This window comes from Miniopterus schreibersii, assembly GCF_964146895.1.
Source record: "Miniopterus schreibersii genome assembly, chromosome: 2".
NCBI classification, from domain to species: Eukaryota; Metazoa; Chordata; class Mammalia; order Chiroptera; family Miniopteridae; genus Miniopterus; species Miniopterus schreibersii.
In genome coordinates, this window is record NC_138102.1 from 103,706,709 (window position 1) to 103,727,648 (window position 20,940).

The 20,940-nt window shown below is 43.7% G+C and overlaps 1 protein-coding gene across 1 annotated transcript in view; it reads left to right on the forward strand.

The window, feature by feature from the left end:
* SPATA13 (spermatogenesis associated 13) overlaps positions 1-20,940 on the forward strand; it is a 310,734-nt gene that overhangs the window by 17,286 nt on the left and 272,508 nt on the right. Inside the window, exon 2 of the mRNA XM_081130574.1 lies at positions 13,472-13,507. Coding sequence (XP_080986700.1) covers positions 13,472-13,507 — 36 coding nt within the window. The remainder of the gene's footprint in view (positions 1-13,471; positions 13,508-20,940) is intronic.

Sequence of the window (20,940 nt, forward strand, 5' to 3'; positions counted from 1 at the left end):
TTAGCCCCACTGGTGGCAGCTGAGCAAAACTCTCCGAGTTGCTTGCTGCAGGGAAAGGCAGTGCAGACTGTGCGGCCAAGTTTCCCAGATGAGGCTGAGAAGATCTGAGGTGTCACAAAAGTGATGTCTCGTGCACCAACACAGGTGACCCTGTGCATCCATAGGGCATAGCAATTGTACTCCTAGGTACATATGCCAGAGAAACACACACACCTACCAGGAGCTAACCATAGTGGTGCTCATGGCACTATTGTTCCTAATGGCCACAAATTGGAAACATTCCAAAAGCCTTACAAACAGTCCAAGAATAGAGAAATTGTGGTGCATTCATAAAATGGAATAACTATACAGTAGTGGAAATGACCTCCAACTATACACATTAATATGAACAGACCTCAAAAATATAATTTTAAACAGCAAAAAATTAATTCACAGAAGAACACATGCAGTATGTCTGTTTATATAGTGTGTATTTATGCACAGTTAAATAATATATTATTTAGAGCTACATCCTTATAGCAAAAAGCAAGAGCATAATTAGTTCACAAGTTTGGATGGTAGTTACCTCTGCAAATAGGAAGGGGGATGCTATTGGGGAAAGGCATATAAAAATCTTCCAAGGTAACAATGATATTTTACTGATGAACCTGAGTGGACATGAGTATTCTTTTTATTTTTTATTTAACTTGTATGTATGTATTTTATACATTTTATTATATGGTGTATTTTGCAAATGTACACACATGATGCAGTGAGTTAGGACACTTGGGTTCTGGTTTCTAGAAATTAGGTGTGTAACTTTGGGCAAATCACTTCATTTCTTCATCAAACAAATATATATTTTAAATAGTTTACTGATTTTTGGAGAGGAAGGGAGAGGGAGATAGAGACATTGATGCGAGAACATAACATCAATCAGTTGCCCCCTGCATGCCCCCTACCGGGGATCAAGCCCACAACCCAGCCATATGCCCTGACTGGGAATCGAACCAGTAACCTTTCAGTGCACAGGACGACGCCCAACCAACTGAGCCACATCCACAGGATCAAACAAATATTTTAAAAGCAGTGAGGCACCAATGCTGTGCCAGGCACTGGAATACAGTGGTGACCAAACTGATTGTGCTTGTTGCCTTAGTGGGCCTATAAGCTGGTGGGTTAGACTTTACTCTAACATAAAATTTCAAGTCTGTTAATGCTTTAGAGGAGAAGGACATTGTCCAGGAAAGGGTACCACAGGGGCCTGGCCTTGTCTGGAGGCTGAGAAGCCCTCTCTGAGGAAGTGGTGGGTGTTAAGGGCATGTGAATTGAGAGGAAGTAGTCAAATACGCAAGAACAGCCAGGGATAAATAATAGCGGAAAGTTACTGAGGAGATGGAAAGACAAGGGAGTGAATGGCTCTGAAATAGAGAGGACGGCTCCTCTGCTCCAACCGTAAGGGGGGGGGGGTAGCTACACATGTAAGTAGCTTTCTAGGTATGGCAAGGGGCTTTAATGGAGCTTCTGTCTGGTGATGTCTGTTTTCTCTGAGAAGCAGGATGTGAGGCTATCTGCTGAGTGAGCAGAGGTTGGAGTGATGAGCGGTTGGAAGTCTGAGGAAAGTGGAAAAAGTGGAGTAGCCACCATAGAAAGTGGGAGAGTGAGTTAACCAGGGAGATGCAGTGGGGTCGCAGACAGGTTAATGTCCTCGCCGAGGCTCGTCACCCTGAGTCATCTCTTCCGTCCGGACCATGGTGCTTGCTAGGAGGGCCCACGCAGACAGAGCAGGGGCTGCATCCATCTGGGCGAGTGTGATGGGAAGGTGGAGGGTGAGGAGGTGAGGGTGCTGGCACGGATGTGATTTAAATGCTGGCCCTTGGGTAGGGAGGGAACTGTGGGGAGGAGGGAGCTGGTGGGTTGGAAAAAGGGCAGGGGTTAGTAACAGAGCAGCTCCTGGGAGGAGCAGTGGTGATAATTGAACAAACGAGCTGGGGACGGGGCTCCAAGATGCTTCCTCCAGAGATTTGGACATAGATGTTGAGAGAGGACGAGGCCTAGGGTGTGACTGGGAAGGGTGGTGGGATAAAGGATGGTGGGATAGAGGACGGGAGGTGAGAAGGTGAGGGAACTGAGAGGCCAGGAGTCATTCATGTAGACGTTGAACTCACCCGAGGTGATGGTGGGACCAGAGACGGAGAGACCGAGCCGGGTGCCAGGGGTCAGAAAGTGCAGTGGCAGAGTGGGGTCAGGGGCATGTCTGCGACATGAGCTGCAGGAAAGCAGGGTTATCATTTTCTTCCTCTGCAGCAATAGGTAGTTGTACCAGGAAAGGTCTAAGATTAATTTCAGTTATTTACCCATCCTTTCAGTAGCTCACTTGCGTGCCAGACCTGTGATAGAAAAGGTTTTCCAAAAAATGTGTTGGGTGAAATATATTAAATCACAGGAATATACCGATCTTGAAGTTAGGCTCGCAGTCACGGGGTAAATGAAGCAGTCTCTTCTCAGGCTATTCCCAGCTGTAAGCAAGACTGGTGGATGAACAAGAGAATTCCAGTCCTGGGTGACTGTCACTCTGGACCTGTTTCCGTAGAGGAGAGTTAACATGTTTGGGAGGAGGGAGTAGGGGAGCTGGTGATGGGTTTTATAGCTCAGCATTCTGGGCTTGAGCAAACACGAGGTTGGCCAAGGTGGCTTGAGGCATGGACAGAAGGAGTGGTTGTGTGGCCTTTGGGATTCCTCGATTCCTGCCTGTTGGACTGACCTGACTACAAGAATCGGAAGCCAGTGAAGCTTTCCGCCTGTTCCTCAGGTCCTTCAGTCTCCATGAAAGGAAACTGCCCAGGTCCTGTGTGGCTCCTGGAGCGAGGGAACCAGTATCTCGGCCCACCTGGGCCACCCTGCAGGTGAGGCGCTGGCTGTGCCCTTTGATGAACTTTCCTATCTGACGCTACACTGCTTTCTTAGGAGCTCACACCTCCCTGCCTTCCCAATACAGTGGCACCTCGGTTTTCGAGCATCTCTGTTGACAACCATTTTGGTTTACGAAGGCTGGAAACCAGGCAGTAAATGCTCCGGTTTCCGAACACGCCTCGGAAGTCGAACAGCCACGCGGCTTCTGCTGAGGGCAAGACCCTGAGGCCCAGCTGTCGGCTGTGGATCCCTCGGTTTTCGAACGTCTCAGAACTCAAATGTCTTCCGGAATGGATCACATTAGAAAACCAGGGTATCACTGTAAATAATTATGTGCAGTATTGTCATAGCATTCAAGTCATCTGCTGTCCCCTTTAGGAGCTGGGCCCCTATTGGAACCTTTGCTTCTAATGTTCCCAGAAGTTGTACAGTTACATATTTTTCTTTTTCTAAATGTGGGGGTGAACAGAGAAAATTTCTGTCATTTCTTCTTCTGTTGACTCTCCTGTGGCCTCAGGCCAAGGGCATGTGGGTAGATCTAGCTCCCTGAGCCCATTGGTTCAATCTTAAAAACTGCATCATTTGCACAGTTACTCAAAATCCTGTTTGTCTGGTTCTACATCATTCTGTGTATAGGATTTTCCCTGCACTAGTCTATAAATGCAGATTGTGTGTGTTTGCACAGATGTACACATATAGATGGAGAAGCGAGTACCTATATCAAATAACTCAGGGAAAGGGTTGAATTAATTCATTTTGATGTCTCAGTAACAGAAATCTCAAGCTAAGTATTGTTTCTATGACACCAGTAAAAGTTTCATTACTGGGCCTTGAGATAACAGCAGGTTTACGAGTGGTTTGGTAAATCAGACTTTGAAAAGGATTGGCAGCACAAATAATGAATGAGGCACACATGGAAAAGACAGTGGCATGTGTATCTTTGGGAAGAGCCTGAATTAAGCAGGCTGCTGTGCCATATGTATTATTGGGAGGCATGCAGGGACTTTGAGGATAACAACTAGCTTTTGAGAAAACCTGCAGTTGAAAAATTAATAGTTAAGATTAGAATCTTCATTATCTAATCAGCTCAGTAGATGCTATGTTGGTAGCACCCTAACACAGGCTTAATTGCATGTAATGCATTTCAAGAAATTTTGAGTTAAAGCAGGATGTATATTATATGCATGTAGAAAATCAGTCGATGTTTTATATTATAAATTTAATACAATATTAGAGACATTAAAAAAATACATCTTTGTACATAGTACCCGTAAAAAGAACCAATGCAATTGAAACCCCTTCCCCGTCATAATCTCCTTTCTCCCCAGTCTCTCTATGAATCGTTTTGTACCTTTACTGCATTTATACAAAAACATAAACAGTCTATATTATTATTATTATTTTCTAAATATAGAAATTTTCTTTTGTGTCCTTTTATAGTTCCTGCTGAGCAGTGTGGAGTTCTGGTCTACCCGTCCAGGTCATTCAGGGGCCTGGGTTCCTCCCAGGCACACTACGTATGGCATTATCCCTTCCAGGGCAGAGCCTTTCTAACTGCCTTTGGTAAAGCATTGCTTTTCAAAATCTCCAAAGCATCATGAACCAATATTTTGCAAATTACAAAAAAGAAAGATGAATTATGGGAAAAATGAAATTTAAAAACAATGCACAAAATATTGCTCTGAAGTAATAAATAATTAGGAGTGAAATAGTACCTCCTTGTACTAACGCTTATGTGTGCACTTTATTATTATTTTTTTTTATGAGGCTTCTATCTGTATTTTTAAAATCATCAATATGGTGGCATAGGTTTAACAGTGATGTTTTCTAATATAGTGCAAGTATTATTCCTTTTAAACAAGACAAGCAAGAAGGGAGGCTAGAATGAACTCTGCAGTGCTGGATTTGAGTTGGAGTTACCAGTATGAACTCAGGGCGAGCTGAATACATACATAGATAGATAGATAGATAGATAGATAGATAGATAGATAGATAGATAGATGATAGATAGATAAACATCCCTGACATGTATGTGTACGTGGGTTACTATACTATCTTTGCCCTATGTGAGAACCTGGAAGCAATGACAACCAGTAATGATAAGCAAATTCACTGTCCAGATTTGGGGTTTTATTTTTATTTTTTTTTATTTTTTTGGTGGGAGAGATTAATCAAAGAAATTACATGTTTATAAGCATAACCCATGTACACAGACATTGGTATGGGGAAGGCCCAGGGGCGGGATGGATATGGGGTGGAGGGGATCAATGGGGGAAAAAGGGGACATCTGTAATACTTTCAACAATAAAGGTAAATTAAATTAAAAAAAAAGATTTTGATTATGCATGCACTTTAAATGGATACTATTTATATCAGTGTTCAAAGTTTTTGATATGGAAAATATGCTTAATTCTTGCATGTCAAATTAATCTAATCGAGGTTGGACTGACATTCGTATATCTGAGATTCAGTCAGTATGGAAGCCTGTGCGATGGATTATTTATTTTTAGGCTGTATAGTTCTCTAGGATTTTGTGTTGTTAATTCCATGGCCATCCAGAGGTGTGGTGCTCCCCTCAGGGGAGAACATGGACAGTCAGTAAAGAAGGGACTTTGCCCCTTTATGGAGGTGTTCCTTGAGGTAAGGTATCCTCCTGGAATTACCCAGGAAGATTCTGAAATGGATCAGAACCCTGCATCAGTTATAGCAGGTCCAAGAGTAGCTCTCTGTTACATAGGACCGAAAACTTACATTCCATACTCTGGGTCATCCCAAATTATGCTCAGTCACATCATCCCATGTAAACTGCCAACGAGTGTACAGTGCGACATAGCCAATTATAAAATGGAAAAGGGTGCTCAGATAACAAAATGCCACTTACCTAGAGACCCCCAGAATAGACTAACCTCTTCCCCACCATTATCAGACTCCCAGTGAAAACTTACAGCTCATCTCCTGAACTTAGCTTCTCTGCTATGCTTACGTCTCCTGTGTGTGAGAATAAACCTAACGAGTTAATTGCTGTGCTTGAAAATGCATCTACAAATTCCTTCTGTATCACTACCTTACTAACAGGCAAATAATCTTTGCCAACTTTCTTTTAATTTCAAAAGCTCTAAGGCTTTCTCAAAGTAAATATTTCAAGAGTTCTTGTTTTAAAAGGACTGCTTTTTCTCCCTCTCTAGGGAAGGAATTAAATGCTGAAAGTGGACATTAGTATTTAACTGAAAAGGAATTCTGTTCTTTGTCAACTTGTATATAGTGCTCACATTTCAAAATTGTTTTAATTCGTACATTTTTATGATGTTAAATGAATCTGGACGGATGAAACTTTGTTCCTAAAAGATATGCCCGTGTTTCAAGGCTAGAGTCAGGGACTTTAGACAAACTGGAGAGCTGCCCAGTGTCTTAGAGCCTGGGAGAGGTTCACTGAGAGAGGCTAGCCTCTCCGAGTGCTGAGCGGAGGAGAAGAGCTCAGATTTAACTTAAGTATGGGAGACAGAGTTTATGCACATATAAAATGAAAACAATAATTTTAAGGATGCTTGGGAATGAGGGAACATGGGTGATGAGGTGCAACTGTAGAGTTTCCTTGCCTGGTGAAGGGGTGAATTTGGGTGTTTTGCTCACTGTTGGTGTTGGGGACAGGGGGAGGGAGAGGGACAGGAAAGACTAGTTTATGAAACTGTCTTTCAGATAGTCACTGGGAAGAAGAACAGCTGATAAATATCGTGTAAAGGGGTCTGAGGACACTCAAAATGTAGAAGGGCATTTCCCAAGGAATGCACATTCTTTTGGGTTTGCCGGAGTGTCAGAAAAGTTGGATCCGAGGCTCAAGAAGCAGCAGCTCGGCATTTTTGTCAGTGGAGGAGTACATTTCCTTTCTGCACACAGCAGCATAGCTGACATTTTCCCCTCCTTAATAAAAACTTCCACTCCCTTGACCTTTAGAGTTGACCTTCTAAAATACAGTACACTATTTCGTGCATAATTATCACCTATTTCGCTACATAGTTATCATGCTTGGGCCCAAACTGCTGCACAGAAGATACTGAGCTGGAAGAGGCTGTAGGTGCCAGTTACATTCCTTTGGTTTTCAGTGTGAACTGTAGAGCAAATACAGCAATTCTACAAGTAACCATCCATAATCCTGTTACTAAGTGAGAAATTAGTAATTGACATAGTGAAGTATGTCTGTGAGGATATGGAGGTAGGTTTGAATACTAGCACTCATTAAGAGTTATTTCCTTGAATAATAATTTTCTCAGGCCTAGCGAGTCCATGGGCCATCACCCTTGAGTCTTTAGGAGATGCATGGGTCATGAGCGGGGCCTTTCTAGCATCCTCAAGCATTGCACCACAAGTGACAGTTTCAGACAACCATGTGGCAACTTTGTTCCCAGCATGTTCCCAAGTCACATATGTTATTACATGAAGGAACAGAAAGAAGGCCAGAATGGAGCCCAGCAAACTGAGGGGGCATCAGGGCACAATGCGGGGCAGAAGCTCTGGGCAGATACCAGACCAGGCAGGTCTCGTGGCAACCACTGTTGCTACCATTAGTAATAATGACAATAGCAGTGTGATTTATGGACACTAACTGTGAGGTACTAATCTCAGCACTTCATATGAAGGAGAATACCGAGTCATCACAGTGGTTCCGTGGCCTATGGACAGCTGCCATTCCATTGCAGAGCTGAGCAACGGAGGCTCAGTGACCTGGGTCTCAGTCACATGGCTTGCAAGGGGTGGCTCCAGGGGAGCACCCAGCCCCAGCCCCAGCTCCTGCCACTGGTCTGCGTTTCCAGCTCCCTTTAAGGGTGGTGGATTCCTTCCAGGTGCGTAGGGGAGTGGTAAGGAATGCTGGTGAGGAAACGGTGCTCTTTGTGATAAACGTAAAGCTGCCTCTCCCGCAACGCCCACTGTTCTGTTGTTATAGATGAGCCTCTCCTTGTGTTCGCCCCGACCCTGCCCTTACATGACTGGAGCCCACCCTCCCGCACAGACCCCATTCAAGTACCAGCTTCTTACAAAGCCTTCTATGATCCCCCTCAGTTAAGGACACCTTTCCTGCCTCAGCTCCTAGCTGTGCCTCTTAGGAGTAATTGCTTTCTAGCGGGTATTGTGGTCATTCAGTTGATATCTTACCTGGCTCTAAAGCATCACAAGGGCCTTTGCCTGGTCACCCGGGCATCCCTGAAGCACTGAGCATAGTGCCTGTTCAGAGCCGAGTTGAATACACTTTTGTTGAGTGGCCCATCTCTAGGAAGGAAAGCCTGGTTTGCTTTCTCAGGTCTTTCCTGGGGCAGCCGGGGTCAGAGCTTGCCTGTGGGGAGGGAGCTGGCTGCCTGTGTGTGGCAGTCATATCTGTGGTTAGTAACTGGAGCCCTGGGTGACTGATTGCAGGGGTCAAAATCCTGCCCCTAGCTATGTGATCTGGGGAAGTTACTAAGGCTTGGGGCTTTTCATTTTAAATTTAGGAGTAATGGGACTACTTATCTCATGTGTCCTTATGGGGATTAAATGATATATAATATGTGCTTGATACATAGTAAGACTTAATTTGTCATTTATTAGTATCACTGTGTGTGTACATGCTGCCTCCAGAGAGTGTGCCAGGAGGTTCTGTGGGAAACGGTGGTAGCTCTGTGGGAAACGGAGTGGATGGGTGGAGGGCAGGAGCTCACTCTCAGGGAAAGCTGACGCATTGGCTGTTTGTCCCTGACCCCCCCGAGTTACAGTTAATAAGACGAGTAGGTTGCAGGAGAGGTCATCACTCCAGACTTCTCCCCTTTTCAGTCCTGGTCTGCTGAGATACACCATTCCTTCTCTGGCTGATCTTTCTCATACACCAAGCAGGAAAATTTAAATAATCTGAAGCTCTCAGTGATCACATCTGGTTCTTTCTAAATCTCAAGGGAATGAAGTCTTGAAGTTTGTGGTTTGGGGGGCCTTTCTTTCCATTTCTGTGGGGGTGGGAGTGGAGTGAGAAGCAAAGCCCCGACTCCTGCTCCTCATGGCCCGGGCTAGGCCCTTCCTTGCACTTGGCCTTGTGTCGCAGAATCCGTGGCAGCACTGGCAGCCATGGCAGAGGTTTGTGCTCCTACGTCTCCTCGTCTCTCATTAGAGGGCCACACTGGTGGTGCCTTCCAAGAAAGTTGGGGGCAGGAAAGAGGGGAGAGAGGGAGAAGGAAAGAGAGTTTATCAAGAAAGGAAAGAACGAAAGAGAGGACGCTGCTGGAGGACACTGTGGAATAAAGCTGCGCTTGATGGGAAAAGAAGGGACACTGAAGTACAGGACGTCAGCCTGAGTGAGCAGGGGAGTCTGACCTGACAACCTCCCAGAGCCCCAGTCCTGCCTCCCCCTGTAAGCTCCCACCGCGCACAGCCAGAGCCTCCTGCGTTCACTGGTCTGCAGCTCTGTGAAAAAGAGTCTTCCTGCCTCCAGTTGAAAGGACTTAACGGGTCCCAAAACCCAGTTGGCCAAAAAAGGGGGGAAAGGTGGCAGAAGGACAGCCATGGGGCCAAGTAGGTGGAGGCTGCTCCCGAAACAGAAAGCAGCAGTCACGTGGTTTCTGGGAGCAGCCGGCAGCATCGGGGGCAGCATGGGGGGCAGCATGGGGGGGGCGGGCTAGGATGGGGAGCCCAGGGGAGCCTCTGCTGCAGAGAGCGTGTGACCTCATGGGCTGAGTTCCCTTCTTGCTGCAGGTGCCAGTGAACTGGGCCAGGCCCTGCTGAGGGTGCGGTGGGAGCCAGCTCGCTCTTCTCAGCCTGAACTCTGCTTCTGGTTTCAGTAGCAGCTGACAGTGTAGTCTGGTGGGTCACAGATGTCACCAACACAGAGGCGAGAGCCAAAGCGTCATCACTGTCCTATTGGTCTCTGCTCTTTCTTCTCTGGGCCCTCGCTGCTCCAGCAGGGCCGCCTTCCCCCCAGTGTCCCTGGCCCCCATCCTCAGCCTGGGAAGCTGTTCCACCCGAGACCTGATCAGCCCCGCTCTGCCTCCCATGGCCCACCTCCCCCTCCTTCCCTCCCTTCCTTCCACAGATATTATACCCGTCCATCACCTCTTCCCCTTTCTCCCGCCACTGGCTAATGCCTCCTGTGCCCACGGGCCTGGATGCTATGCCCATGCCTGAGGGCTGAAGGGACAGAGTGCATTGGCTTTTCCTATAGAAAGTTCCCTAGCCCGGCCTTCCCCCTTCACCTTAACCACTTTCTTTTTTTTGATCTTTTTCTCTGTTTCCATCCTGCTGTGATGTATCTGCACTCTCCAGTTGGCTGACCTCTCTGAGACCTTGATTTTAGCTTCTTTCCTGGACCTGACCGATCAGCTGTGGCCCCCTCCCCACAGTGCCACCCTCTGCAGGAGGTCAGGTGGACTTCAGCCTTAGGCAGGGCCCATCCTTTGCGGCACTGCAGGATCCCACCTGCCCCCCAAGGAGAAGCAAGCATAACTCCAAAGCACCTGGTCTAGGAATTTTTCTTCTCCCTGTTTCTGAGTCAAAGACAACTTGCTCATCACATTCCGCAGTTGCTCTGAGCCCATATGCTGAGAACCACTCAGGATTTCCTGAGAGAGTCCCAGGGTAGAGCTGGCCCAGCTGCCAGTGCCTGAGAGTACAGCTGCTGGTGAGGACAGAGCCCTGAGCCATAGAAGAGTTCTGGGACCCTCCTACTGCTCTCTGCGCCCAGGCTGGGCAGTGTTCGTGAGCTGTGGGGCTGCACATGCAGCTGGCAGACTATGCCAGCACCCAGTGGCATCAGGACCCTTAGATTTGCCAGCAGGGGACTTACCCTGACTTGCTTTTTTCTTCAAGTGTGGCTGACAATACTTGGCTCTAACTGTATGGGGAGAGCAGAGCCCGCTGAGTCTCCAGCATCCTGCCCGGCAGGGAACATACAGGCAGGTGGCCTCCTCCTCTGGCCAAACAGCCATCAATCTGCACCTTGTCGCCCTAGTCCGGCAGTTGGTAATGATAACTGCATGCCCTGGCCTGGAGTGAGGTGGATGGTCTGGAGCTTGAGGGTTGCCCCCCTTGCATAACAGATCTGAGAAGGCCTCAGGGAGGTCATGGGCGATGAATTGGCCAGGGCCTGTGAAACTCCAAAGTTTTTTGGAACTCCCAGGCCCAGAACTCTCAGACCAGGTGGCATATCTGGACTTCTTTGCCTTGTTCATACATTCGTAGTGACGGCTTCACTCTCCACTTACTCCTGACTCCAGATGGTGTTTCTAAATAAAACTTGGTGCTGGACTCACTGAGAAGATGCAGGGACCCTGCCACTAGCAAACACACTGCCAAGAAGCCAAGTGTGTACAGGTTTCAGTCACCCGTGTGAAAATCTTGCCACCTCACCCTGTGTTACAGCCAGACCCTCTGACATGGGCAAAGGGGTCTGTGGACTACTCCAGAGCAGGGAACTTCTTTTTGCTCTCAGAACAAAAATGCTTTTAGACTTGGAGGCATAGGGCAGTTCATGGACAAAACTAATCTATCCCCAAGGTTGACCTTGGGCAGGTCACTGGCCACAGATGCTCCCTGCTGGCCGGTATTTAGAGAGCCTTTAAAGTATCTTCCAGTGTGACTGGGATGGATACAAAGATTACACCTACTGGCTCTAAAGAGTGAGAAAGATGCCCATATGGGAAATTCTGACAGGCTTGCCACTTGGACATCCTTCAAGTTGGCCAAGATGATCAAGGCCACAGCCCTCCACTCTTAGTGGCTCCCATGGTAAATCTTTCACTGCTAGGATGAGCTCTTAGAGTCTGCCCCACCTTCTCCTGTAACCAGCTCCACAACCAGAGTTATGGGGGGAGGGGCTCTAGTCTTCAGGCACAGTAATTACCATAGCTCCCCAGCAGTCATGGGCACTATCAGTCACCTATTCCCACAATTATGCCACACAGCAAACCACCTCAAAGCCTAGTGGCTCAAGACAGTAAGCATTTATGTAGCTCATGAGCCCACAGGTTAGGGGTTTCACTGGGCTTGATGGGTTGGTTCTGGCCTTTACTGGGCTTGCTCTTATGCCAGCACCCATCCAGCTACCAGCTGGGGTGATGGTGTAGCTGGGCCAAGTGTGTCTCATCCTGCAGGCCATCCCAGACATGTTCTTAGTGCGCTGGCAGAGGGGGAAGCAACAAGCCCACATTGTGCAAGAGCTTTCCAGACCTCTCCTGTGTCCCGCTTGCCAGTGCCCCGCTGGCAACGCCCACACGTCTGAGCCCAGAGCCAGAGTGGGAGGGCAGCACAAGGTCGCAGCGCAAACCTTGGCAAACCTGGAGGAACCTCGGCTCTATCCACCTACTGAAAGGGGTGTGAGCGGGTTTCCTAAGAAGCACTCAGAGCGCTTAATATTCCCTCCCTCTTTGCACTGCATGTGTCCTGTGCTCTTTCCCACAAGGACTTCTCCAGGTCTCACTTCCCACATATCGAGTGAACTCTCTCACGTTTAACTTCCCTGGTTTCCAAGGCATCCCATTCCTTCTACCTGGCTCTTCTTCCTGCTCCTGACCTCTTCAGACTGACAGCTGTCCAAATTGCTGCTCCATTTCCCTCTCGGCCTCTTAGCTCTGGGCTCTGCAGCACAAGGTCAGACCTATTTCACCCCTGGATTTTGTCCCACCACCTGGGATACAGTTTGGGGATGACAATGCCCTGGGTTCTACCTGTTCTGAGAATAGGAAAAGATGTCTACAAAAAAGCTTAAGTCCAAGTTACACTGAAAAAGCACATTTCCTTGACTTTGTAAGTCCTTCAAAGTCTCATTTCTCTTTAATTTACGTTTTTCCAAAAAGAAAAAAAAAGTTTTGAAGGTCTGATCCATACCCACTGTTTCCATTTTTTACCACACTTGCTCTCTGGTTCCATACAAACTGAATTTTTCTGCGCTTTTTTTTGCCCTAAAATCTACTCTCTGAAAAGTCAGCAGAATTAGTAACATCATGCATTATTTTATTTAATCCTCAAAAACTCCCATGAGGTGGGTATACCAAATGTTATCAACAACACATTTACATATGCCTACAATGTGCCAGGCATTGCTGTGAGCCCTTTCCCTACATCAACCGTTTTAATTCTCACAACAATTATGTTGTTAACTCAGCAGAGAAATTAAATAACTTCCCTGAGTAATGCAAGAAATGAGGGGCCAGGATTTGAATCTATGTATTCTGGCTTTAGAGATCCATGCGCTTTGATGGATTTGAAATCCAGGGCATATAGTAATAAAATACACAGCCATAGCCATGGGGCTGAAGCTTGATCCAAATATGCTGGGTAGAATACATCATTTTCTCAGTGTTATTAAAATCTGCTATGAAGGCCATGTGAGATGTGTATATGTGAATACACACACACACACACACACACACACAATTTTTGATTAAATATTTAGAGAAATATATATATATACATACATATATATAGATACACACATATATATATATTTAGTTTTTCTTTATATACCCTTTTCAGGTCATATTGAACTCTATCTGACATTCTAATTCAACTTTAAATAGATATGTTTTTATAGATATGTGTACTAACAGTGTGTCTTTTTCTTCCTTTCCAGAACTTGTCCTCAAAAGTCGCCAGTGCTCCAAACCTGGTAAGAAGAGCTTGCAGTCCTCCTTCCTCTTTCCCACCCCCTTCTCTCTCTGTCAGTCCTACTTGGATTCTTAGGCTGACAGCTTCATGCTTTTTTTGATTTTCAAATTGTACCTTCTGTCAGGCTCTTTGGGTGACATCTTTCTTTTTGAAGGTAAGCCTTCTCTTACCATAATTTTAGGCCATAAATGAAATTTATTGATCTGCAGTATTGCCACTAAATATTTTACTATTGGGGCCAGTCCGTTTGTAAGCAAATTTGGGGATGATTTTCTTTTGGAAACAAATGCAAATCAGTCATCTCACACCAATGGAAAACCAGACATGAGATTGTGACATTTTAAAGATTTTTTGTGATAAAAACCTGGGGGTGTTAGGGGCTTGTTTGTTTATTAGATGAATATAAACTTAGGATTTAACGCATTTCAGTATACATATATGAATATAACATTTATATCCTGTTATAAAGTAAATTGTATTACTAACCACACTTCACAGCCATGAGGTCCAAATGTCTTTTCTGATGGATAGATTAAAATGTTGCAGATGATCATATTTTTCATCTCAACATTATTTATAGTTGTGATTTACTTACTGGGCCTAACTAAAGACTATCCAGTAAAGGATCTAGGGAAGGTATTTAGGTATTGAATAAAATATCCTTCTGTATTCCTTATCTCCAACTAAAGTGGATGGCAGCTTATGGACAGCTTTAACCGAGCTAGACAAAGCAAAATTTAGGAGATTAAACTTGAATTACATTTACGTGTCAGGAACCCAAAGATGTCTATTCATTAATAGTCATTGATGACAAATAAGGTACAGCCAATTAGCTAGGTGACTGGCTGGCTTATTTAAGTTCAGAGAATTATTTATTGATTTGGTATACCATAGACCTTACTTGGCATTGACATTCGTTTGCCATATACCATTGGCCTGAAATAAAGGGGCTATTTTTCCTATACTTTGCTTACTTGATGCATTTTAAAAAGATGTATCTTTATTGTTGAAAGTATTACAGATGTCCTCTTTTTTCCCCCATTGACCCCTTCTACCCCACGCCTGTCACCCCCACCCCAGGCCTTCACCACATTGTTGTCTGTGTCCATGGGTCATGCATACATGCACATAAGTTCTTCGGTTAATCTCTTCCCACTCTTGATGCATTTTTAAAAAAAATTTTAGCAGTCTGTATTTGTGAAAAAATTACGTAATGACATTGGGTTCCAAAGTTTTGCATATTTGTGATGGACTGTCACATATCTTTGTATCTTCAGAATCATTTAGTGTACACTTAAATGAAAATACTTTATGATAAACTATTAAAAACGTACTTGGTCTTTTTAATAATGTTCTTAACATTTATGATGAAGGAGAATACTGAGGCTTCCCTGCCAGGGTGACTTTCAATGGGTATATTTACCACTTGGGCGATAATTAGGCAAACTGAGTATGTTTCTAAAGAAGAGGAATGAACCTGGGAGTTACATGATTCTTATTTATGAAAGAGAGAAACAGTATGTATTTTTATAATAATATGCTGTCTAATTACTACAAATTAAATAATAGTAGAAAATTAATTTTTACATTTTTGTTTTGTTTTACTTTTTTGTAAACTCATTATTAAAAAATCTTTTATTTAGCAATAATTTATGTGTATTTTAATACACTCTTAAGCACACATGCTCAGTGGTTATCAAACTTATCAAATAGCTTAGCCTCTTTTTTCACTTGTGTATCTTTCACAATTAGATCCCTATCCTTAATGAAAATGCTTCTCTGAGGATGGATTTCATTGAAAAACACAACTATAGGAGAGAAACCCTATAGACCTGTTCTTAAAATGATAATGTTTGGAAATAACTGTTGGAATCCTCAGCAGCATAGAGGGCTATGCAACAATAAAAGCCCAAAGGGAAGGAGACACTCCATAGACAGGAAAAGCCTCTACTAAATAAACTTTTTAAAAAATCATCTTTTATTTTTCAATTATAGTTGACATACAATAGCATATTAGTTTCAGGTGTACACCCAGTGATTAGACATTATATAATGTACTAAATGATCATCCTGATAAATCTTGTACCCATTTGACACCATACATAGTTCTTAGAATATTATTGACTATATTCCCTATGCTGTACTTTATACCCATGACTATTTTGTAACAAGCAATTTGTGCTTCTTAATCCCTTCACCTTTTCACCCATCCCCCCACCCCTCCCATCTGGCAAGTGTCAAAATGTTCTCGGTATCTATGAATCTTTTGTTTCTGTTCTGCTTGTTCATTTATTTTGGTTTTATTTTTGATTCGATTGTTGATGGACATGTATTTTTTGCCATTTTATTTTTCATATTTTTTTATCTGCTTTTCTTCTTCTTCTTCTTCAAGAAGACCTTTAACATTTTATATAGTCCTGGTTTGGGGGTGATGAATTCCTTTAGTTTTTTCTTGTCTGGGAAGCTCTTTATCTGACCTTCAGTTCTAAATGATAGCTTCGCAGAGTGCTTTGCAGAGTAGAGCAATCTTGGTTGTAGCTCCTTGCTTTTCGTCACTTTGAATATTTCTTGCCACTCCCTTGTGGCCTGCAAAGTTTCTGTTGAGGGGTCAGCCGACAGTCTTAAGGGAGCCCAGGACAAGTAGCAGCCATCTGCAGATGGCTCTGTAGCTCATACCGGGTGGCCCCAAGTAGGGCACAGACAGTGGCTGACCTGGCACCTCCTGGGAGGCCCCAGAGCCAGTGCACCTGGCAGACAGCCTCAGACCACACTGGATGACAGCCCTACCACCTCCACAAGTGGCGCACTCCAGGGGCGGCCTCCGTGAGCACCAAAGCCCCACTGGAGAAAGTCCTGCTCCATGTGGTCGACTCTCACACAGCAGCTCCTCTGCTGTAGTCTGAATAGACTTTTTATTTTTCCAAATGGGGTGGTGTTAGCAACCGCAGGTATAGGTTTCAATGTTGCCTTTCTTCTTCTCTCTGGAGCCAGTCGGGGTGTTGGGGTCCCCTAGCACCCTTATGCCTGGAGTCCTTCCACAGAGTCTTCTGGCCAGCTGGAAATCTTTGTCTTGTGTCAGAATTCAGACACATTATTGAAGCCTAAGCAATAAGCTGACTCCAGCTGCTCCCTTAGGAAGCCTGGCTCAGAACATGGAGAACCACCCCCAACAACCAGAACTTCATGTCCTTCAGACAGCTTTTCCCTGTGAGCATGAAACCCCCAATATAGGCCTGGTGACTTAAGGAATTTGAACCTCTTTTAAGAGCTGTACTTTTGAGTTTAATGTTTTGAAGTTTTACTTAGTTTCTTGTTTTAAATGTACCACTTCAAACTTGAGCATTTGATTGTATAGTTAGAATGTTTTAGCTTTTTAACTTATCTGTAATTGAAGTCGTTCCAAATTATGAAAAAAGCAAAAATATATAGAGCTATATATTGTCATTGAGTTCCCAGATGTATTCACTCTCATGCACCACAAAAATATGTAACTTTCTGAAAACTTGCTTTTTAAATTTAATTAAATATCTTAACATTTATATTTATATTAATATATTTAAAAAATAGGTTTATAGTCATTTGAAATGGAAACCACTGATCTAAATTTCACATATATTTATTCTTGGCATAAAAATGAGACAAAATAAAATTTACCATTTAGTGGTATATGACTTATAACATCAAAACTAAAATTGATTCAGAACCACTTCAAATTTAAGTTCCAAAATAAACTGAAATTCTGGCTTGACCCTTAACTCTTATAGCCAACAAGCCCAATTTCCCTCCGAGACCATGAGAGGGAGCTGTTGAATCTTAAACTGAATGTATTTGAATTTCTCCAAACCTTTGGGTAAACTTTTCAGATAATCTGACCTATAAAATGTGATGCAATGTGATAAGCAGTAGCATAGTTTTTATTTCTATTCAAACAAAAGTTATGCATAAAATTAAGAGATACTGCAGTTAAATTCATGCATATGTTTGAGTGCATATTATTTACAAGGCTCTTTCTTCTAACAGAGGATATAAAAATAAATAGCTCCTATGGTCCATAAACATGTCTGTGTGTATGCACATTTGCATTACAAAGTAGAACATAATATATAAGAACCATAAAAAAACACACCAAAATACTGTAGAGTTTCAGAAGAAAGAGATGGCATCGGGAAAGGCAGGATGGAGGAGGTAGCATTTAAGAATGGACATGGAGGACTTCTGGAAGTGTGACAGATGGAGATGGGGACGTATTCTACTTGCAGAGCACAGCACAAAGAAGTTTGGAGAACACCGAAGAATCTGGTTTGCTTGTGCATGGGTTACATAAAAAAGGTGACTGAGAGAATGTCGGGTGGAATCTGGCAGGTAGGGCTGCATTGGGATCCTGCATAAATGCTGGAGGACTCATTTGCACCTAATTGCTTTGAAGGTCAAAGTTCGACACCACCACCACCCCCCTTAGCCTGTGCTGCAGAAGTGTGAATGGGAAGCACATCCTCTACTCGCTATGGTTTCCTCCACCACCTCTGATAGTGTGAGGCCTCCCAGAGAACATCCTAGTAGTGTTTAGGCCAGTGGGGCTAGATTTAGATAAAATGCTACAGTCTTCTCCATTTATTAGGCATTAGTCACCAAAAATCTATTGAGTACATACTAGGCATAAGTTCTTAGAAAAATCTTAATATTTCTTAATTCTGAACCTGAAAAAGCATTTGTTAAATGTTCAAAAATAGTTGAAAGTGGTATTTTAAAAAGGATTAATAACTAGATGCTTTTATTATGTTTATTAAGACAGAAATGACTAATTCTTAGGATACTTGAAGTAACTTTAAAAATCCAAAATAAGAAAAAATTTTTAGAACTAAAAGAAAACAGAAACTACTACAGGAAGTGGGATGAATTGAGGTCTTAAGTTTACTGGCAGCCAGTGTGGGCAGCACTGTTGCTTAAGTGGCTTTCATTTGATGAATGTATCGGCAGAATCAGAAGTGTTCTTGGAATTAAATTTAAGCAAAAATGTATAGTGTAGGCTCTTATAGGAAAGGAATACTGAATAACGTATGTTCAACAACCTCTGTGCTTTTAAAAGCAATAGCTTCAATTATTGTTTTTAAAAGCTCAGAGGTTGTTCAAACATATTTGGATTCTCTATAGAGATAGACATTACGCCTGGCCGAGCGTGGCTCAGTGGTTGAGTGTCCACCCAGGATCAAGGCAGTTGGGGTTCTATTCCCGGTCAGGGCACATGCCCCGGTTGCAGGCTCGATCCCCAGTGGGGGCGTGCAGGAGGCAGCCAATCAATGACTCTCTCATCGTTGATGTTTCTATCTCTCTCTCTCTCCTTCTCCCTTCCTCTCTATGAAATCAATAAAGATATATTTTTTTAAAAAAAAAAAAGGTAGACATTACATTAAGATACTATATAGCTCGGGAAATTCTCTGGAGAATAGAGATGACATGATCCTGATACTTTGCTTTTTGATTAGCTAATTTAGAGAGAAAATTATGGAATAATGAGGAATATTTCATAGTACAATAGGTAGAATATACCTCCCAGTGTCCATGCCCTAATCCCTGGAACCTGTGAATATGTTTCTTTATATGGCAAAGAGGAATTAAGGGAGTTTCTCAACTGGTCCTAAAACAAGGAGATGATGTGGGATTATCCTGTGGGTCCAATGACATCACTAGGCTCCTCAAAAGTAGGAAGAGGGAGGCGGAAGAGTAGGTCAGAGTGATGGGATGTGAGAAGGACTTGATCCGACATTGCTGGCCTTGACGGTGGATGAGGGGCCCAGATCCCAGGAATGTGGCAGAGGCAAGGAAGTGGATTCTCCTCTGGAGCCTCCAAGAAGAATGTGGTCCTGCTTACCTTGATTTTACCCAGTCAGACCCCTGCTGGGCTTTGAACCTGAGAGCTGTAGGTAATAAATCTGTTTTTTCAGTCCACTGTGTGGTGATTCCTTACAGCAGCAGCATTAGGACACTACATAGACCCTCTCAATACCAGAGCCAGTTCACAAGAGAATCCAGACAGTCCATGTTGTTGGTAGACATGAGTTGTGAGCTCCGATTTCCAGAACTGAGGGGATCAAAACTGCCAGTGTGCTGGGGAGGTTTCTGAGTCACGTACCATGGAAGTTTATGAATCAGAGTTGAGTTCTCATTGAGAGCAATCCACTTCAACACACATTGTTGTAAGGGTGGCTAAGGGAGAGTGATTACATAGACCGTGTACTAGACTCCGTTCAGGTATCTGTAATTTGATAACCCATTTGTTTCCCTAAGATTTTGCAAACTCTAGGACTTTGGGGTTTGTTTGTATTTTTAATTCATTAGGATGACAATGGTTAATATGAACATATAGGTTTCAGGTGTGTGTTTCTATGTTATAAGATCTCTATATTGCTCTATGTGCCCACCACCCAAAGTCATATCTTCTCCCGTCACCATATATTAAGACCCCCTTCCCTCTGGCAACCACCACACTGCTGTTTGTGTCCACAAGTTTCAGTTTTATATCGAACATGAGTGAAATCACATGGTTCTCAGCTTTTTCTGACTGACTTATTTCACTTGGCATAACATCCTCAAGGTCCATCCACGTGGTGGCAAATGGCAGTGTTTCACCCTGGCTTCTGGCTGAGGATATTCCACTGTGTGCATGCAGCACATCTTCTCTATCCAGTCCTCTATTGCAGGACACTTGGGTGGTTTCCATGTCCTGGCCACTGTGAATAATGCTTCAGTGAACATAGGGGTGCATATATCTTTCCAAATACATGTTTTCAAGTTTTTCAGGACTTTGAAAGAAAGATGACATAGGAAGATTTCCACACCTTGGTAGGTACTTAAATACTTACTGAGCAAATGGATGGATTAATGAGGAGAATGGAGGCATGAAGACGAATGATGCCACTGGCTAAAGAAGAAGCACCCCTGCATCCTCTGCTTGTGGCAGTCACCAGACCAGCCGCATACATGAGGAGGACCCTGTCTATAGAGTGTTAGGCACCCAATCCCTCTAAGTCCCATGCCAGAGACCTTCTGGTGACTTCATGGCACTGTTTCTTCAAAACAGTGGATAGAGCGACTGCTATTCCTGTTGTTAGGTATTGAATGCTTCCCAGGTGCCACACAGTAAATACCCAAAGTTCCCCGCGTGTAACTTCATGATTGCGCGCCTGCCTTCTCTCAAAGGTAGTCTCTGATCAAGTTTGCGTAAGATGGAATTATTTGATCCTTTAATGTTTGGTAAAGTTGCTTATAAAACTATGTGTAGAAATTGGTTTTGAATGACTGATTTGCTTTCTTCAATGGTTGTGAGTATTCTGTTTCTTTTAAAATAATTTTTCTATTACTTTTACTAGGAATATGTGCATTTTGTTTGTGTTCAAATACATAGGCAAAAATTGATTACAGTATAGTCTTATCTCT